We start from the raw sequence: 19,962 nt of genomic DNA, 5'->3' as shown, positions 1-19,962 counted from the left end.
AGTGTTGGAGAGTGAATGAAAGAACAAGGAAAGAAGTTGTTCCTGGGATTATAAGAGTTAAAGTGTTTGGCCTTGGAGGGCTTGAGGAGCTTTGTAGGAAATGGTTTACTGGAGTGGACAGACAATCCAGGAGGCAGTGTGAGCTGTGAGGTGTTGGGGAGGGGCATTACCTCCACCCAAAAGCCGCTGACCTCAGACAGGTTTCCCCAAAGACTGTGCTTGTCTCCCCTCTCCTCAGGACCACCGCCGAAAGGACGGTACTGCCTTCCTCCAGGAGTGGGAAGGGAGGCTCAGACTGCAGTATCTGCCATACCCAACCTCTGCTGTTTGTGACCAGCTCCAGCAGGGGGCCTGCTGCGGTCTGCAGGCAGCCTCCCCTCGTCACCCTCAGGAAAGCCTGGTGCCACTTTGTGGGCACAGAAGGCCAGCACAGATGGCACCGCGGGAGGCAGTGCCCTTCAGGGTGGTGGGGCCGCCAGTGTGCTCCGAGGCTGAAGCAGAGAACCATGGACACCAGTCTCACCTGCCCCCTGAGTCTTTCTGATTCTCTTGACAGGTTTAAGGGCCTCAAGCCGACTGTTATCCTTCTCTCCCGAGGAATTTCCGACGCTGAAAGCAGCTGGAGGGCAGGACAAGGCTGGCAAAGAAAAGGGCGTCTTAGATCTGTCGTATGGGCCAGGACCAAGCCTCCGCCCTCAGAGTAAGTGAGCTGCAGCCTCCGTCTGGAACAGCAAAGTTCCCCTTCAGCTTCTGCCTCTTAGACACGAGCCATCTCTCAAGCAGCCAGGCTCCCTGCCTGGAGAGCACGGCTGCCGATCCTGTACTGGGTTCTCGTGTCTGTGGACTCACTTCCTGGGCTGGGCTGGAGGTTGCGCCTCCCTTCCCGTCCTTTGGGTCAGTCCAGGCCTGTCCGTCTTCCCAGCAGTCATCGGAGGCTGTGCTGTGCCTGGGTGGTCATGGCAGGGACAGCTGAACCAAGGGCAAGTTAACTTGACTCCCAGTTCAAGAGCTTATTTTCTAAGCAGTGGTTTCCAGAGCTAGCTGAGTCTTGTCAGAATCACTTGGGGGTTCGTTAAGTCTGATTTCCAGTCCTCTCCTACCCCGCAGCCGAATTAGAATCTGTTTTTTAACATGTTTCCCTGGTTGCGTAGCCAGCCCACCGCTCATCTCCATGGCCCCTAATTGGGGGTCTGGCCAAGGGGTAAGCAGGGTTGTGTAGCAATTCTTATTGGTAATAACTTTTTTTCTTCATAGCCTTGGGTAGTTAGAGTTTAAGGTATTGTTTGGGAGTGGGATTTCCCATCAGTTCTAATCACAGATTCTGAAATAGCCCTTGGGTAGGGAGTTGATCAGGTCTTGAAATATGAGAGACTTTTTTATCTGCTTGTTTTGATTAATCCCCAAGGTATCCCAGAGTCAGAACGGATATCCTATAAATGAAATGATAACCGTGAAGCTCTTTAATAAAACATACTGTCTTCTCGGTGGTCTATGCTGGGTTATTTTGTTTGTTCCAAATATATAATCAGATTCCTTAGGCCAGAAACATCATCTTTCTGGGATTAATTAAGATGAGCTGTTGTAGGACTATAATAATTTAGAACTAGAAGAAGCTTCTGGAATCAGTTCTGTCCCCTTGTTTGAGAAGATGAAGAAGCAGATGACCTCAGGTGACCAGAGCTTGGCTAAGGTCATGTACAAGGTGGCTGAAGAGTTGGGAGCAGTGTGACTTTGTGGCTCCGATCCTGGGTTCCATTCTCTTAGGGGTCAAGTACTCAAGAACCTTTCATGTTTCAACTTCTCTAACTATAAGTTGACCAAAAAGAGGAGTCTTTTTGGCGCATCTGATTCCTTGTTGGCCTATAATCCCACCAGGCTTTGCTACGTTGAGCAGGAGAAAGCGTCATCTTAAAACAATGGTCAGAGAGGATTGGCAGATTTCAGTCTGTGACCTGCAGGAGGTCCCCCGGCCACTGTGGGAGCAGGTGGGATGAGGCCTGAGCAGGGGGCCCAGCCCCTTCCAGTGCCTAATTGAGGGAGCCAGTAGCTGTTTTCTACATCACAGCTAGGGAGTCCCTGACTAGAGTTGGCACTGCAGAGCAGGGTTTGAATTCGGGTCAGGAACTCTGGTTCCAACATCAAGTCCAGTGCCAAGCCTGGTACCAGTCCCGATGGGACTGGGTCAGTATTAGTGGAAACAGTGACCCAAGACTGCTCTTATGGGGCTTCTGGGTCTCTTTGGGGTGTTAGGTCTCAGGTTGTGTGGTCTCTGAGTTGATGAAGGAAGACCATCCCTTGTTTACACTTGCCTTCCCTCTGAGCAGACTGTGTTTTGTGTTTCTCTGACAGTCAGACACCCTCAGCAGTTTCATACTCATTGGCCAGATGTCTGCCCCCCACCTTCCCTGACAGACTTGACCAGTCAACTCAATTCTTCACTTTTTTTTTTTTAATTTTTGGTGAGTGAGGGGGGTCCCTTGACCTTCAGAACCTCATACAATCCCTCCTCCCCCTTCCTCTTTCCTCTCCCCTTTTGCCCCCTTTCAATTTCCAGATGTGACAAGCTGGAGGGAGGGCGGTGGGCGAAACATAATTTCTGCCACGTCTCTGAGCGCCTCCCCAACTGAGCTGGGCAGCAGGAACTCGAGTGCAGGAGACGGAGCCCCCTCCTCGGCATGCGCCAGCGGTTCTAAGGACCCCTCTCTCCGCCCGGCTCAGCCTGCCCGCAGAGGGGCTTCACAGTTCTTGGGGAGTGTATACCACCCACCTACATACCATGACATGCTTCCTGCTTTTGTAAGTCTTCAGAGTGTGCATTCTGTCCCCGCAGAGTCAGATCGTTCATGTCCAGCAGAACCTACTTCACGTGGTTGAATGTCCACCGTGGGCATCCCCCATCCCCACCCAGTCTCTTTGCCCTGGTGCCTTACCCTGGAGGTTTCCATTACTTTTGCATTTTCACTTCCCCCGTTTCAAATTTTAAGGGCCTCTGGCTTCTTTCCCTGGCGATGTGGATGTTATCTTAACCTTGGTTCTTTTAGAAGGAGGAGAGGCAGGTATTCCCCAAGACACAAGTCCCCAGATTTGTGTACTGATAGCAGGAAAAATGGGGGAGATGGTGATAGGATTAATTGGGAAACCCCAAGACTTTCCTGTTTCTGTTTCCCGTTTGCCAGAACAAATTCTGATGCCAGTGGAACTTAGACTCTGGGCCATTACTGGAAAACCCTGTTCATTGATGTTATGTTTCAGATGTGTTCGCCACAGTCAACAGAGAACCAGGGTACAGTGGAAAGAGGATCTTTTCCCCTTCCTCAGCTCCGTCTTGAACCCCGTGTTCCTTTTAGACAGTTCCAGATGAATGACCAAGACGGGTAAGGCCAAAGCAGTGTAGCCACGTATGTAGAAGCCACCCTGGTTGGTGGTATTTGGGCAGTACAGTGGGTTTACATAGGACAGCGCTTTGGCTTCCGGAGGCCTCAGAAGCTGGAAAGCACCCTGATGCCCAGGGTGCGTGGGAGGGCGGCCTCCCGGGCAGGGCCAGGAGGGGCTGTGAGTTCAGCTCCCTGCTAGTTGTGCACTGCTGTCACCGTGGATTTAACACCGAGCAGCTAAAATGAAGCAGAACTTCTCTTGGCGATGTATTTGTTGATTATATGTTCTTTAAAAAGGGGAGGATTATAATATCAAGGGCACACGTGAACCTTTGCAGTGGGGGACATAGTTCTGGAGAAGTATTTGGGTTTGCTTCCATCTGTGTACTTGACACCAGCCCAGTGTCTTTACCCTTCTCTCTGTCATCAGAAAAGAAAATAGATTGGGAGTGAGCCGCCCAATCCGTCCACTGAGGCCGCTGGTGGAGCGGGTGCCACGACCCACCATCGTCAACGCAGAAAACCTGAAGGGCCTCGATGACCTGGACACTGACGCCGACGATGGCTGGGCAGGTGGGTGGTGGCGTTTGCCGGCGGGCTCTCGACTGACGGTTTAGCAGGCGGGGACTGCACTCTTGTTTCTGCTTCTTGCCAAGGTTGGCAAGTTCCTGCGACACAGTGTCTACGGGAACTCATGGGGGCAGAGGGCAGCAGACAGCCTTGGGCCTGAGAGATCCTTGCTGATCCTTACCAGCAGTTGTTTCCTCACGCAGCCACATTGTCTGTCTTGGTCTTTCGTCTTACTCTTAGAGGGAGAAAGAGTGTTTGTAACAAAAGCGTTAAAACAGGAGGGTGGCGAGCCCCACATAGCGCCCTGTCAGTGCATTTCAGCAAGTTCCAACATTCTGCATTCTCATAATTACCCACACTCCCGATCTGATTATTTTCTTTTAAAATTCTTCTGGAGGTTTGTTTCCAAGTAAAAGGCGCATATTAAGTTGTAGGGTTTTGATAAACCCACGTGCTTGAGCAGCACAGCCGCGTCAAGACACAGTACTCACTCCATCCCTTCCCAGCCAGTCTCCCTCCTGACTCTGCCCGAGGCCTCCCCCTTCTGATGAGTCCTAACTGCAGATGGATGGAGTGGTGCGGCTTCCCTTCTGCTGTAAGGTTTGTGAGACCACCCGTGTTGTTACGTGTGTCAGTGGTTGCTTTTAATCACTGAGGCGTGTGTCATTGTATCAAATCCTGTAGTTTGCTTGAAAGTTTATTATGGATGCTGTTCTCATTTCTCTTGAGTTAATATCCAGCAGTGGAGTCGTTGGTTGAAGGGGAGGTGTGTGACGAGGTCTGCCAGAAAGCACGCAGACCTCCGCGGTGGCTGGTGTGTGCTCCAGTGGCAGTCCTGAGAACTTGGCTCTGCATCCTTACAGTGCTCTGGTGTTCATCTCTTTAATTTTAGCCATTCCAGTGGGTGTGTAGCGTTAGCTCATTGTGCTTTTAATTTGCATCTTGCTGATGAGTAATCATACGCTTGTTTTCATGCCGATTTGGCTACTGGTATATTTTTTGAGTGTTCAGATACACATCGTTGGAGGCTTAATATTTCACAAAAGTTTTTTCCCACTGCCTGCCTGATCCATTTTCTCAGCACTGCACTTTAATTAGCAGAAGTTTTAAATTTTGATGAAGTTTAACTTATAAATTTGTGTTTTTTATGGTTTATTGTGTCTTTTATAAAAATCTTTGTCCCTCCTGGTGGCAAAGATAACTCCCTTATGTTTTATAATTTTAACACTGGTTTTTAGATGTGTGGTCCATGTATTAATTTGTATATGGTGTGAGATGGGAGTCAGGGTTCATTTTAATCCAACAGGATACCCAGTTGTTCTACACCGTTTGTGACAAGACTTCTCTTTCCCTGTGGCATTGCTTTGACACCTTTGCCAACAATTGATCGATCATAGAAGTGTGGGTCTAATTCTGGACCCTGTTTGTTCTATTTATTCATCCTTATGCCAACACCACACTGTAGCGTTGTGGTAAGTTAGTGTAAATTTCCCAGCTTTGTTCATTTTTAAGATTATTTTACTCTTCTAAGTCCATTTTCATATAATTCTAGAATCTTTTTTTTAAAAAATGATGTCTGTAAGATTTGTAATGATATAGATATCACTCTTTTTCATCGCTGATAATTAGGTAATTTGTATTTTTTCTCTTGTTCACTTCTGCCAGGGGCTCATTAGTTTTATTCATCTTTACAAAGAACTTTTGGCTTTAATTTTCTCCATTGTTTTGACTGTTTTCTAGTTCACTGATCATTTTAATTGGAAATTTCTAGATTTCTCATTTAATCCCATTGTAGTCACAAGGGCTTATTCTGTGTGACTTCCATTCTTTCCAGTTTATTAAGACTGGTTTTATCACTAAGATACGTGGTCTGTTTTGCTGCATAGTCCAAGTGCTTTTGAGAAGAGTGTATTCTGTAGCTCACATTCTGTATGTATCAGTTTAGTCAAGGTGGTTGGTAGTGCTGTTCATAACATTTTTGTCTAGTTCTACCCGTTACTCAAAGTAAGGTATTAGACTCTCTACTACAGTTGCAGATTTATCTGTTTCTACCTTTAATTCTGTCAATTTTCGCTTCATTTATTTTGAAGCTGTTACACCCACTTTCTATTTTTATGACTGGTGTGCTGGCCGTTTCTGTTGTTTTCACATGCTCTTGGTCTCTCCTCCGCCTCTTGCCTGGAGTCTGTCTCGCCCTGTGTCAGGTCACCTTCTGGCTGTATTTACTGTTGTCGTGCTGTGTTTTTGCATCCGCATCCTTCAGCCCATTGGTGTCTGTATGCACCGCGAGGCTCTGGGAGATAGTATGTGATCACATTTGCTTTGTCGTCAGATCTAACTCTTTAACTGGATTGGGCTTTTTGCCACGTCCCTTTTTTCAGTGATATAATTCATGTGACAGATTTTTGTATTATATAAAATTTGCCCCCTTAAAGTCTACCATTCAGAGATGATTAGTATATTAACAAGTTTGTGCAATCATCCCCACTGTTGAATTCCCGAACATTTCCATCACCCGCAGAAGAAGCCCCGTACCCATGAGCACTCACTCCCGGTGACCCTCCCTCCACACACAGCCTCTGGCAAGCACCGTCTACTTTCTGTCTGTGGATTTGTGTGTTTCGGATGTTTTGTACGAACGGAGTCGCACAGCAGGATCTGAGGCCTTTCGCACCTGGCTCCGTCTCTCAGCATGATGTCTGCAGGGGCCGGCATGTTGTAGCGTGTGTGTGAACTCTTTTTTTTTTAATGTGGCCAAATCCTGTTCCATTGTGTGCATCTACCATGTTTTGTGTGCTCGCTCATCCATTGATGGACACTTTCTGCCACCTGAGCCACTCGGTCACAGATCCCACCTCTCAGGAGTGTGTGTTGGCAGGGAGGCCTCCTGGCTGGTTTCTGCCTGCTTCTGCTCACTCCTCACCTTGTAACACACTTGCAGAACACTTGGTCTGCACAGATTTAAGGACTGTTCTCTTAACAGAGTTAATCTAACCAGGGAGGCTACTGTGCTGTGACCAAAGCCAGTACTATCTTCCGCTTGTATTTTTGTTGTTATTTGTTTAATTAATTTATTTTTTAATTGAAGGATAATTGCTTTACAGAATTTTGTTGTTTTCTGTCAATCCTCAACGTGAGTCAGCCGTAGGTGTTCATATATCCCCTCCCTTTTGAACCTCCCTCATCTGTCTCCCCATCCCACCCCTCTAGGTTGATACAGAGCCCCTGTTTGAGTTTCCTGAGCCAGACAGCAAATTCCCATTGGCTATCTATGTTACATATGGTCACTTGTATTTGTTTTAATATGGTTTTTATTCATTTATTTGGCTGCATCATGTGTTAGTTGTGGGATCCAGATCCCTGAGCAGGGATCGGGCCTGGGCCCCCTGCATTGGGAGCGTGGAGTCTTAGTCCCTGTCCTCCACTTCTCTCTGCAGTGTGTGCTCTGGTGGTGGCAGCTGGGGGTGCCCCTTAGCCAGGTGGGCTGGCGCCCTTCCTGCCTGGAGGCAGCGCTCCCCCCACCCCAGCGGTGCTCTTACCACTGTTGGGATGTGCATCTTGTATCCTTCTCGCTGGCCCTCCTCCTGTTGCAGGCCTCCATGAAGAAGTGGACTACTCCGAGAAGCTGAAGTTCAGTGATGATGAGGAGGAGGAGGAAGTGGTGAAGGACGGCAGGCCAAAGTGGTAAGGGCGCCGTCCCTGCTCACAGCACCGCTCCCAGTGCCGGGGGCTGAGGGGGCGTACGTGCACTGGTGTTCTCCGTGCTGCCGTGCGCTGACCCTGGCAACCTCGTGTGGGCAGATGCTGCTTCCGTTTTGCAGATGGAAGGACAGCTGTTTGGGGGTGGGGAGCCAGGGTAGGCACCAGGCGTGGCTGGCTGAGTCCTAGCCATTTAGCCACCGAGCCCGCATTTTTCCCAAGTGTGTCTTGTAGACTGATTGTTCTGCATACTGCCATGAGTGTGTGGTGCCCCTAAAGGCTTCTCTGGCCAAGCAGACTTGGGAAACCGCCTGGGTTCAGCTCTACTCCAAGAGTGCCCGGAGCCTAGGATGTGCGTGCTACAGCCTGCTGGGAATCTGGGAGTGGGGGAGAAGCCGAGAGCGGGGCATGCCACGTTGCCTAAGCATATTTGACCACTTGAATCTTTTCTCTCTCTTTTTTTGGATCATTTCGTTGTACTGATGCTTGCTCCCAACACCATTTGGAAAATACTTAAATTGTAGTCTAGCCAGTCTAGTTTTTAGCAGAATACCAGTAGCATTGGCTTGTACTTTTAAAATAGTACCTATGGTCACTTTAATTTGCGTACCCCCCCCCCCGCCAGTGTTGGGAAATATGGATGCTTCTCTTTATATGGAATTGCCTGTTTCCTTTGTACCTATATATCTGTTAGACTTGCTGTGCTCTATGTGAAAATGTGATCACTGTTCTATATTGCTTAGATAGTAGTGCTTTGGTGTTTTTCCCCTTTGTCTGTTTCACTGTCAGGAATTGAACGTTTACGTAGTCGGGTCTGCAAGTCTCTGTTGTGTCATCTTTGGCTTCACAGCTCCTCTTCTGCAGGGAGCTGGTAACGATCTTCTGTCACTCTTCCTCAGCTGGCACACAGACAGTTAGCTAATTGAGGCTTCTGAAATTTATTTTAATGCTGCTTGATTTCAGCTGAAGCTTTGGATGCCCTTGGGAAATAAATATTTATTGGTCAGTTTTTGGAACTAAGCTCAGAAGGAGATGTGATCCAGAATTTAAATCAGTGGAAACGTGAAGCTTTGTAGGTTCATTGGAGCAGCAGTCCACTCCGTTCCTCTCTCTGAATTGATGTGACTTGACTGTCCATCTGAAAGAGTGAGACTCTGGCTGTCGTGCCCAGGGACACGCCACATTGAGTCCCCAAGCCGGCCACCACTCAGTGTTCTCTGAGCTGGCTGAGACTCCTCCTGCAGGCCCCACCCATGATGGGCTCCTGAAACTTCCCTGGCTCCATCCCTACCTGTTCACTGTCTCTGGGACCACAGGGACCTGAATCGTTTCCTTCACGCACCATCCAGAGGCTGGCCGGCTGGTCCCTCCTTCCCTGTCCCCCTCACCCTGTGGCTTAGTCACCGTCTTGATAGACTTGGGTCTTTCCTGGCAGGTCGGGAACCTTCCGTGGGCACCACACCTCGGCTCGCCACCAGGAGGCACTGGCGGGCGTTGCTCTGTCTGGCCTCCTGCCTCTCCTCACCCGCCTCACCTCCCTCCACCGCCAGAGCGTTTGTGCACGTGTGTGTGCGTGTGCGTGCAGGAGCATGGGTATTAGCCAGGCCTGACTCCCTGACTTTCTCTGTGCTCCCGCTGGGTTTTTGGGCACCACTTCTGCACTAGCAGAGGTGTGAGTAGATGCACACATGTTTTGTCACAGAGCTTTTGTTTGCACCACAGCGTGTAAAGGTGAGCACCACTCAGCGAACCTTCCCGGAGCCTCTGCTGGGCGTCTGTCTCCTCCTCCTCCATCCAGTGTGTGCATTGCTCCTCTTGCTCTTTGTAATGTATCACTCAGCAAGCCTTCTTCTGCTGTTGTGCTGAACATTTGTTCAGTCCTGGGATGGGGCTTTGGCAGAGACAGAAGGGCCTGCAGTGGGAGGCCTGGGTTCAACTCTGTTAGCTCTTTCTTGTGAACAGCTCCCCAACCTCCCAGAGACTCACTGACCAGCTCTTTAAAATGGAGGAAGTAGAGGCGTGTTTTTTTTTTTTTTTTTGTAGTAGTAGATGAAGTAATGGATGTGAGGCATCCTGCCTGGAGCTGTGTCTTTAAGACTGACTTGGTAAAATGGGTGCTGGTGTAGGTGCTCTGGGCGTGTCCTCTCAGCCATAAAGCAGATGTGCCATTTGTCTTTTATGAAGGAAATCAGTTTGTAGAAGCTAACTTTCAAATTGCTAATGGTCTGATGAGACCATGCCTGGGCCGACCAGGAAAACCAAGTCTTCACGGTTTGTCCTAGGAACAGTTGGGACCCCAGGAGGCAGCGGCAGTTGTCCTTGAGCTCTGCAGACAGTGCTGATGCCAAGCGCACCCAAGAGGAAGGAAAAGACTGGAATGAAACAGGAGGCGTGACCCGTGTCGTCCGGAAGGTGCCGGAACCTCAGCCACCTTCCAGGAAGCTGCACAGCTGGGCGTCAGGCCCTGACTACCAGGTACCGTGGGCACTGCGGGGGAGGGGTCCTGTGCCTGTTTGGCTGGGGGACATGCCTGTGCGTGTGCGCACACACAAGCCCTCCAAGTTCAGTTGACCAGAGATCCAAGGCAGAGACTCCAGCAGGTCACCTGAAAGGCTGTTCTGTGCATTTACAATGAACAGGAAGGGGTGGAGCCAGGGAGGTTTCAGGAGCCCATCGTGGGTGGGCCTGCAGGGGGAGTCTCAGCCAGTTCAGAGAACGCTGAGTGGTGGCCGGCTTGGGGACTCAGTGTGTGTCCCTGGTCACTAAGGCCAGAGTCTCACTCTTTCAGATGGACAGTCAATTAGGTTTCACTGAGTTCAGTGGTCTGGTCGGTTTTCTGAAAAAGTCTAAGCAGACATTTCTCTCTCTCTTTTTCTAAGCTATTTTAAATTGGAGGATATTTACTTTACAATATTGTCTTGGTTTCTGCCCTACATTAACATGAATCAGCCATAGGTATACATATGTCTCCTGCCTCTTGAACCTCCCTCCCTTTTGTTTTTATTTTGACTGCACTGTGCAGCACGTGGAATCTAGTTTCCTGCCCAGAGACTGAACTTGAGCCCCCTGCATTGGGGCAGAGTCTTAACAACTGGACCTCCAGGGAAGTCCCTCTTTAGTCACAAACTTATAGAAAAGTTGGTGTAACGCAAAGAACATTTTTCCTGAGCCATTTGAAGAATAAGTTGCTAGTCCGATCAGGCTCTGTCACCACAGAATGCTTCTCAGGTAAGCACAGTCAAATCCAGGAAGTTCGCGTTGACTTAGCACCGCCACCTTGTCGGCAGACTCCATCCCATTGCCCCCGCTGTCCAGCTGATGGTCCGGATGCACAGGAATCTGGCTCAGGGTCAGGTGTCCTTCAGTGTGAGGTGGACCCTCAGCCTCTGCTCCGCTTTCCTGAGGTTGACGCTCTGGAAGATCAGAAGCCAACTGCTTTGTGCAGTGTGCCGTTTGTCTGGAGCTTCCTCATGGTGGGGTTCAAGGCTTCCCTCTTGTGGCTAGAGTCTCTCAGAGTTGGCACTGACTCTTCTCATTGCTTCCGCCTGGATGACCCTGGTCCCTCTCTGCCCGCTGTGACAGCCTTACTTTAATCTCGGGATTGAGGTGCTGGCTACTGGGTTTCATAACATCGAGCTTTCACATGTACCACAGATTGGTAATTGATAGAAGTTTTGTGGCTAGTTACTTTAAGACTATGAATATCTAGTTTCTCATCAAATTTTTAATTAATATTGTTTCTTTGGATGTTCAGGTTGTCTTTGATTTGGGAGCTTCAGGTTTGTAGCCATGTGCTTTTCACTGTCTCCATTCTTTTTTTGAGAGATTCCTTGCTTTCTGGTAGAATAAGCTTTTCCAAGCTCATTTTGTCCTTATCTAGCCTTGGCCCTGGAGTCAGCCTTTAATGACACTTATAAACTGGTGCGTGGGCACCAGGAGTGCCTCTGCTTCTGGTCTTTTCCATGGATAGTTGGGGAATGTATGTACGTGAGAGAGACACACACACACAGACACATACATGGAGTTAGGGATTGTGTATATGTGAGAGAGAGACACACACATGAGAGAGACAGAGAGACACACACGCACACAGTTAGGGAATGTGTGTATGTGAGAGAGTGGGAGACACGAAGCACGCACACACACACTTCATTCTGGCTGTTTCCCGTTATCTCCCTAGTCTCTCTGTTTCTACCCTCACCCTCTCCCTTGCACAGGTGCCCTCCTCAGTTCCTCACATGTCAGCCCCCTCCCAGAGACCCTGAATTTCCCTGCTGAGCCATCTCTTCTAGAAGTTCCTTCCTCCTCCCACTTGATTGGGCTCCACCTTCCTCATCAGCCACACCTCCATGTGGACAACCTGCTTACCTGCCTGGGCTCCGACTACCTGCCCTGAGCTGTCTGACCCGCAGGGTGCTGACCTGGCGCTGCCGCATCGCCTGGCTTCGGGATGGAACTAAGCTGGAAGGGCAAGCTGCGGAGGGGAAGGCATTCATTTAAAGAAACTTGGCAGACTTGCCATTTCCAGAGCACTGTGCTGTTTAAAGGACTTCCACATCTTCCTGTAAAGTGAAAATACCTTTTATCTTGAGTTTTTGTGCTGAGCACATATCGTGTCTTGCTAGGCATTGTGCTCGGTACAGGGGACACAGGAATGAAAACAGACACAGTACAGCGCTTATAAATTATCTTGCGATTAACCCAGATTTCATCCCAATATTGGGGTTGCTCAGTATTCAAAAGAAGATTTTTTTACTTTGATCTGCTCATAGCAACCCTGAATTATCTTGAGTGTTTTTATTATTATCTAGAGTCAACAAAGATAAAATCTCTTATCATTTCATGAATACAAATTTCTGAAAAGATTGTCACAGCTTAAATGTTTTGCAGAATATTTAGTTTATAAAATGATAGCTCACTTCGCGCAGTTTTGAAAGGCATGTCTGTAGTTTTGATGATATGCACATACCCTTTGATTCTGGTATTTACTTTCTGGGAAATTGTGAAGAGAATAATAACAGGGGTGTGCCTTAGGGATCATCCAGGTGTCCTGAGCATCAGGGGGTGAGATGTGTCTTGGTGGAGACTCGAGGTGAGACAGTACATGGCTGTTACGGTGCCTGGACAGATGGCAGTGATTGGGGCAAAGTAAAAGGAGAGTGCACACTTGGCCCCAATTATATCATGTAAAAAGTACCTTTGTGATTCTAAATTAGACATTTATAATCTTGTAGTAATTGCCTCTGGATTATAGGAAGTTAGTTTTCGGGAGAAAAATCACTCTCTGCTGTCACTGCTACCCACTGCTTTTATGGAGGTGTAATTTACATAAAGGGCTTCTTCCCTGGCTTCTCAGTGGTAAAGAACCTGCCTGCCAGTGCGGGAGGCATGGGTTTGATTCCTGGGTTGGGACTGTCCTGTGGAGAAGGAAATAGCAATTCACGCCAGTATTCTTGCTTGGAAAGTCCTGTGGACAGAGGAGCCTGGTGGGCTACAGTCCATGGGGTCACAAGGAGTCAGACACAACTGAGCAACTGAGCACTATTCTAAACCTGAGGCAGCCTTTCTCTTGAACCTTATAGTCCGTGGGTTTGTAGAAGAGTCATACAAGACTTAGCAACTGAACGATGACAATTAAAATACAAGAAAAGACACAACAGACCTTGGTTTCATATGTCTGATGACTTTTCAACAGTTACCTTCATCTGTGTAACTGTCCCTCAAAACAAGAAGTTGTCTGTTTTTCTGCCAGTTGTATGTCATTCGACTTCCAGTGGCTAGGTCCAGGGGTCCAGCCCATCTTCTGTTCTGCTGCATATTCTGCCTGCAGCCTCTCTTCCTGCAAATCAGTAAGAAATCATCCCAGAACTGAGAGGTTTTCACACTGCATCGTTTGTGCCCTGTTGGTTGTCTAGTAACTTAACAATCAACTTGAGACTTAAAAGTAGGTAAAATACCTTGAAGAGATGTTTTTAGAGATGCTGTTTTGTTTTTACATTAATCAGTTTGAAACCTCACCAGTTTCAAACCAGTGTGAGTGTGAGTTCTGGTGTCTTGGGGCTCTTTGTACCCAGAGGTTCATCTGCTGTCGTGGGAGGAGCAGTAGGGCAGTTCTGTGGCTGAGGAGTGATGAGCATGTGGTTTTTCGCTCCTGTTCTTTAGCTGTGGACACCCTGACCTTGCATGCCCAGAGGTGGCTGCAGGAGTGCCCATTCTCGTGAGCGTTTCCTGCATTTCAGTCATGGTGTTAAGAGGTTTGCAAACGATTCCGTGCACCTTTACAGCCTGGAGGGCTTCCTTGATTATCAACAGTTTCCAAAAGAGAAATTAGGGTTTAGACTGTTGGTGCTTGCCCAGCCCTCTTTGCAAATATAGCATAGGGCAGAGCAGGATCGAAGCTCAGGTCCTTTTGCCGTAGGCTTCTTGAAGGTGCCCAAGGGTCTTGAGAAGGGAGCTGACCCCCTCCAGGCGGTGGCCTGTCTCTGAGTTGTGACATCCTCTGACCGTCTTCTCTCAGCAGAAGTCCTCCATGGGCACCTTATTTCGGCAGCAGTCTGCCGAGGACAAAGAGGACAAGCCCCCCCCGCGGCAGAAGTTCATCCAGTCGGAGATGTCAGAGGCTGTGGAGCGAGCCCGGAAGCGCCGGGAGGAGGAGGAGCGCCGCGCGCGCGAGGAAAGGCTGGCTGCCTGTGCTGCCAAACTCAAGCAGCTTGACCAGAAGTGCAAGCAGGCTCAGCGGGCCAGTGAGGCCCAGAAGCAGGCGGAGAAGGAAGCTCCCCGCTCTCCGGGGGCTGAGAAGGTGACTCCCCAGGAAAATGGCCCTGCCATCCACAAAGGTGAGCAGTGAGCCTGGCCCCTGACCTGGAAACAAGGGCTGTGTCATTGGGCATCTCCCTGGCTTCTTAGCACAAACTGTGGCCAATGGCTGGACACACAGGGATCCAGTTGTTAAGAGTTCAGGCCTGGATTAGGGGCCTGGGTTCACGTCCTATTTTCACCACTGAAGCCAGCTGGCCACTTGCTTCCCCTCTGACACCTCCCCTCTGACTTCCCACTTTCCTCGCCCATGAAGTGGGTTGGGGAGAGTTTGTACCCACCCCCTGGGCTCAGAGTCCTGGGAGATGATGTCACGAAGCATGTGGCACATTTCTAGGTGCAGAAGCACCCGCCTTCTCACGGGCGCTTCTAACGAAGCACTGTCTTCATTACCACTACTGCTTGGCGGTGGAGATGTGGGTACTGGAGGACCTCATTAGGAGCACAGCGCTCTCTGTGACGCTGAAGGAAGCCTGCCTGCTTTTTAGAATACATTTTCCCTGATGTTAATCCTAAAAGGACTGGATCACGTGGCTGCACTAGACACACCAAACAGTGTTAAGTGGTGGAGGGGGTCTCTTGCTCTAGGTTTTAATAATATGATCAGTTATGTTCTCTGTGACTTTCTTAAGTGAACTCAAACAAAGTCTCTAAAGTAGAGAAGGGCCTGATGTTAGTTTCAGTTGCTGAAAGCTTCTCAGATGGAGGGCGTTCTGGTGACCTCGTGGTGATCAGTGCCCTTCAGGCCAAGGAACTCAGACCCTGGTCCTTCTGTAAATGCCGTGTCACTGAAGTCTGGTGAAGCCTGGGCCCAGTGTCGGGGACCTACTGAGGGGGCAGTAGAGAGTCAGGGAGTGGACGGCAGGGTGCAGAGTGGGCTGGGCCTGGGTGTGGGGTGTGTCCCCGGCTCTTCCATACCCGCCCTGCCTATCAGCATTCCTCTAGGACGCTGCCCCACCTCCAGGCTTTGCACTGGTGTTTGCTCTCTGCAGGAGATTTCTTGAGAATGCAAACGTCAGTTATAATGAAGGTGGAAGAAAGAATGCCAAGCTGGGATGGGGAAGACAGCAGGGGATTCCAAGCGGCATGGTCTTGGAGACCGTGGGGAGCATCCCGTTTGAAGCGCACTCCGTGGACTGGAAGCTTTTATTAACTGACCTGGCTGTTTCTCCACTTACTTGTTCTGTAGGCTCCCCTGAGTTCTCTGCCCAGGAGACCGCCAGCACGTTTTCAGAAGAAGCCCCCACAGCTCCTCCAGCAGTGGCTCAGAGTGGCAGCAGTGAGGAGGGACCCAGGGAGGCTGGGTCCCCTGCGCAGGAATTCAACAAGTACCAAAAGTCACTCCCTCCCAGGTTCCAGCGCCAGCAGCAGCAGCAGCAGCAGGTAAACAGGAGACGCCTAGCCCATATTGTAAACAGATCCGCCCCTCCATCTCCCAGGCCCCTTCAATTAAAGCAGATGACACCCACCCTCCTGTACCCCAGTCGCCAGCAGGGACGTGGAGAGTGGGGGCCTTGGAGATCAGCTCTGGCCTTTCATTTCTCCAGGTAATTCATCCTCTGGATGAAAACCTTTGTTGGTAGTTTGTGGACCCTGTTGTCTAGCGTTGAAAGGAATGGCTGGTGGTGTCTGAGTGGTTTTTTTACTGCGAGGTGTACAGTGTGGCCACTCTTCACACTGATGGCGGCCCCACCCTGGAGCCTACCCAGGAGGAAGAGGCCTGGGGGCTCTGTGGACAGCACTGGAGAGGAATGTTGGCTTTGAGTTAAGGGTGGAGGCTTGTAGGTTTCACATCAAACAGCTTTGGGTTCTGCTTATCTAGCCATGTGGGGCCTTGGACAGGTCAGTGTGAAGCGGAAGGAATGAAGCCCTGACTCTGCGTGGCGGTGAGGGGTTCTGTGATGCCTGTAGACTAGTTTGTCGATAGTCTAGTAGTGTCTTTATTGGTGTTCCATCAATGTTCTTAAAATATTGAGTCTCTCTCTTTGTTTTGGCTGTGCTGGGTCTTCGTGGTGGCATGTCAGCTTCTCTGTTTGCAGAGCATAGGCTTAGGTGCCCTATGGCATGTGGGATCTTAGTTCCCTGGCCAGGGATCAATCCGTGTCCCTGCATTGAAAGGTGGATTCTTAACCACTGGACCCCCAGGGAAGTCTGGTAAATTATTGTTAGTAATCGAAAATGTTCCAAAATGTGGGTGCCCTGGGGAAACAGATAAAATTTTATACCTTTACCCAGAATTTTTTTAAAGTTCCCTTTACAACCTTCACCCCAGACCCTATTTTCCTTGGGCTCCTAGGAAGCCTTCCAGAAGCCCACCGTGGCCTGTGTTCTAGACAGTTAGGTGCGTTCACTGTGCTGTTGTGGTTTTGTACCGTGAGCAGGCGCCATGCAGTCACTCCTGGACTTGGTGAACACTTACTGCCGACTGGAGAGATCTCTGGAGTCACTCCAGCCAGACACAGCCGTAACAGCTGCTCTAGGGAAGTCTTCTGGGGAGGGTGGGGATGGGCAGTGACAGGTAAATCCTTCCTGAAGAGTAGGAAGAAGGCTGAACATGCCAGAATAGCCTGAGGGAGTCTGGCAAATGGACTGTCTGGTCAGCTTCCCTGGGGACCTGGGGTCTAGACAGGAGGAGGAGCTGTGGGCAGAGCCCTGGAGAGCTCCGCTTACTGAGTGCTGAGCGCTCCTAAGAGGTGCTAGGGCCCCCGGTGAGCCATCTGGGGAACCCAGCCCAGGCTGGAGTTGAGCCAGCCGGCTGGGATAGGGTGTGCTGGGCCAGCTGTCCCGCTTGTTTGACTGCCCCTGTGTCTGCCTAGGACGCTGGTTCGGGATGTGCTTGTGAGGGAAGCCCCAGGGGTCGTCGGTGCTGTGGAGCAGGTCTGAAGTGAACCCTCGCTGGGTCTAGGTCCTTGATTTTTAATACTCTGTTGATGTGTTACTTCATCCATTCATGCAGTGAGCTTTTTCCGCACTGTGTCTGGCGGTAGAGGTGAGTGGACTGTGTGAACTTGACACGCGATCCCCTGATATAGAGAGGGAGGCAACCGCAGGAGAAACATCAGTGCTGTGAGAGCCGAGACCAGGGGACCTGATCTTCCTTGGAACTTGTGGCAGGCTTCCCAGAGGAAGTTCTCTTTAAGCTGAAACCTGAAGGAGGGGTGTGGGTGAGCAGGTTTGGGGCCCAGGGAACACATGGCCCAGCATGTTTCCAAGGCCTGAAGCAGGCGGGCAGGCAGGTGTGTGGACTGGAGGCCAGGGCAGTAGTGGGAGGTGATGCTGGAGAGGCAGATGGGTCAGGACCCGCAGGACCCTGCAGATCACATGCAGCCCTCTGGGATTCCAGCTGTTGGATGGAGAGCCGTGGAGAACCCAGGAAGACTCTGGCCGTGGTCAGGGCATTGGAGTGTGGAGAGCGAATTGAAGGGACAGTGGGGGCTGGGGATGGGGAGGAGCACTGGGGAGGGGTGCTCTGGGAGGGGTGCTGGTCAGGTGTCAGCTCCAGGAGAGCCTTTGATCTGCGTGAGCACCCAAGCTGCCATGTGTAGTGGAGGAGCCTGAGGGCCCCGTGTGACGATGGGATGACTGTGCATCCATCCTGGGAGAGGGCCCGGGCCTGAACGTGGTCATGGTACACTGGGGCCTGCCCTCTCTGGTCTTCTGTCTGGTGGGTTTTCCCTGGAGGCGTGTGTGTGCGGGCACCACGGCACCTGTGCAGCCCAGTCTCTCTCTGCCAGGAGCAGCTGTACAAGACGCAGCACTGGCAGCCGGTGTACCCTCCGCCGTCCCACCCGCAGCGCGCCTTCTACCCGCACCACCCCCAGATGCTGGGCTTCGACCCCAGGTGGATGATGATGCCCTCCTACATGGACCCCCGGATCCCGCCCACTCGGACCCCAGTGGATTTCTACCCCTCAGCCCTGCATCCCTCAGGTAAGCACCAAGGTGCAGTGAAGGCCAGGGTATGTAGTGTGGTCAAGGGCATGGCCTTGGGAGGTAGACAGACCCCACCTGGATTCCAGTCTGACCTCTTTGCAAGTCACATATCCAGTCTGAGTTATAACTTCCTTGTTTGCAAAACAAGTGTGTAGTAGTACCTCCCACAAAGAATTGTTAGGAAGAGACTTTAAGATTCTGAATCATAAATTGTCTTTGTTAATTTTCATGTCTCTGCCACGTAGTTTGGTCCCTCTTTCCGTTCTTTAGTGTTCTTTTTGTTCTCTCTTTTCCTTGATTAGTCTTTCCCAAGGTTTATCAAATGCCGTTTTTTTAATGCCATTTTAAAAAAAGTATCTTTTGAGGTTCTTAATTCCTGTCTTTTATTTGGCTTTTATTTCATTAATTTCTGCCCCCCCCCATTATTTCCACTGAAATTATTTTGTTCTTTTTCCGATTATGTTGGATGCTTAATTAGATCACTAGTTTCTGAGATTTCTGATGTATTTATATCTCACCCGAGTTTATGAGCCACTGAGTTTTAAAATAACATTTTTATTACTGTACAGTTTTAAATATTAGTCTGATTTTGAGTGATTTTTAATGGTATATTGTAAAATTTCCAAATACAGAGTTTTAATATCATCCATATGTTGTTAATTTCTACTGTGGCTGCCTTTTGGTCATATATCATGGTCTGTATGATATAGACCAGCAGTCACAATTTTTTTCCATTAATACCAGATAATAAATGTTTTAGTCTTTGAACTGCTACTCCAGTTTTGCTGTTGTAGAACAAAAACAGCTATAGACAATAGTAAGTGAATAGGTGTGGTTGCTTTTCAGTAAAACTTTATTTTTAACAAGCGGCAGATCAAACTTCACTCAGGGACTTAAAAAGAATATATTCTCCTATTGGACATGGTCCATTAAAGTGTGCCTGCTAACTGTGCTGTAGAAATATCTATCATCACAGTTTTTTTTATCCCCTTGATCAGTTTCTAAGAGGTGTGTGAACATTTTCCACGGTGTTGTGGGTTTGTCAAATCTTGTAATCATGTCAGTTTTTGTTTGACCTACCTGGAAGCGTATAGGCTTGAGATGACTGCATCTTATTTCTTGTATCTTCATATAGCACCTTTGTTTCTTGGGTTTTCTGTCTTTAACGTCTACTTTATCTGATGATAATTTCAGTCCAGTTTTCTTTAGATTAGTATTCGGGTGGTATCTTTTTACCCCAACTTTTTATTGTCAGCCTGAGCCCTTTGTGGAGGAGAATGTCTTTGTATGTTTAAGATGTGTCAACTGTGACTTTAGTCACCGAAGTTGTTCCCTTTAGATTGGGGGCGTGGGTGTCAAGTCTTCTTTTTGTTTTCCTTCTACATTCTGTTTCCACTGTGAGTGGTTAGGTTAAATTCTAACACGTACCCTTGACTTAACACAGGCTAATCAGATTACCCTGAACCTGAGCTCTGATTCGGGAGTCTTTTAATCTTTGCCTGGAATTTTAATTCTTCCCTTGTTTTGATGCTTACCAAATTATTCTCTCTGCTGTTTCATTCAATCCATG

The 19,962-nt window shown here is 49.3% G+C and overlaps 1 protein-coding gene across 20 annotated transcripts in view; it reads left to right on the top strand.

The window, feature by feature from the left end:
* PRRC2B (proline rich coiled-coil 2B) overlaps positions 1-19,962 on the top strand; it is an 85,742-nt gene that overhangs the window by 37,370 nt on the left and 28,410 nt on the right. For 9 of the 20 annotated variants that reach the window (XM_069582119.1, XM_069582111.1, XM_069582109.1 and 6 more), the window contains exons 6-14: positions 557-700; positions 2,555-2,796; positions 3,253-3,374; positions 3,805-3,947; positions 7,538-7,628; positions 9,926-10,118; positions 14,161-14,479; positions 15,649-15,842; positions 18,194-18,389. In XM_069582119.1, coding sequence (XP_069438220.1) covers positions 557-700; positions 2,555-2,796; positions 3,253-3,374; positions 3,805-3,947; positions 7,538-7,628; positions 9,926-10,118; positions 14,161-14,479; positions 15,649-15,842; positions 18,194-18,389 — 1,644 coding nt within the window. The remainder of the gene's footprint in view (positions 1-556; positions 701-2,554; positions 2,797-3,252; positions 3,375-3,804; positions 3,948-7,537; positions 7,629-9,925; positions 10,119-14,160; positions 14,480-15,648; positions 15,843-18,193; positions 18,390-19,962) is intronic. The other 11 variants (XM_069582125.1, XM_069582120.1, XM_069582114.1 and 8 more) reach the window with 5 other exon arrangements.

This window comes from Ovis canadensis, chromosome 3 (assembly GCF_042477335.2).
Source record: "Ovis canadensis isolate MfBH-ARS-UI-01 breed Bighorn chromosome 3, ARS-UI_OviCan_v2, whole genome shotgun sequence".
NCBI classification, from domain to species: Eukaryota; Metazoa; Chordata; class Mammalia; order Artiodactyla; family Bovidae; genus Ovis; species Ovis canadensis.
Note: the sequence above shows the minus strand (reverse complement) of the source record. Positions and strands in the feature narration are given on the sequence as shown.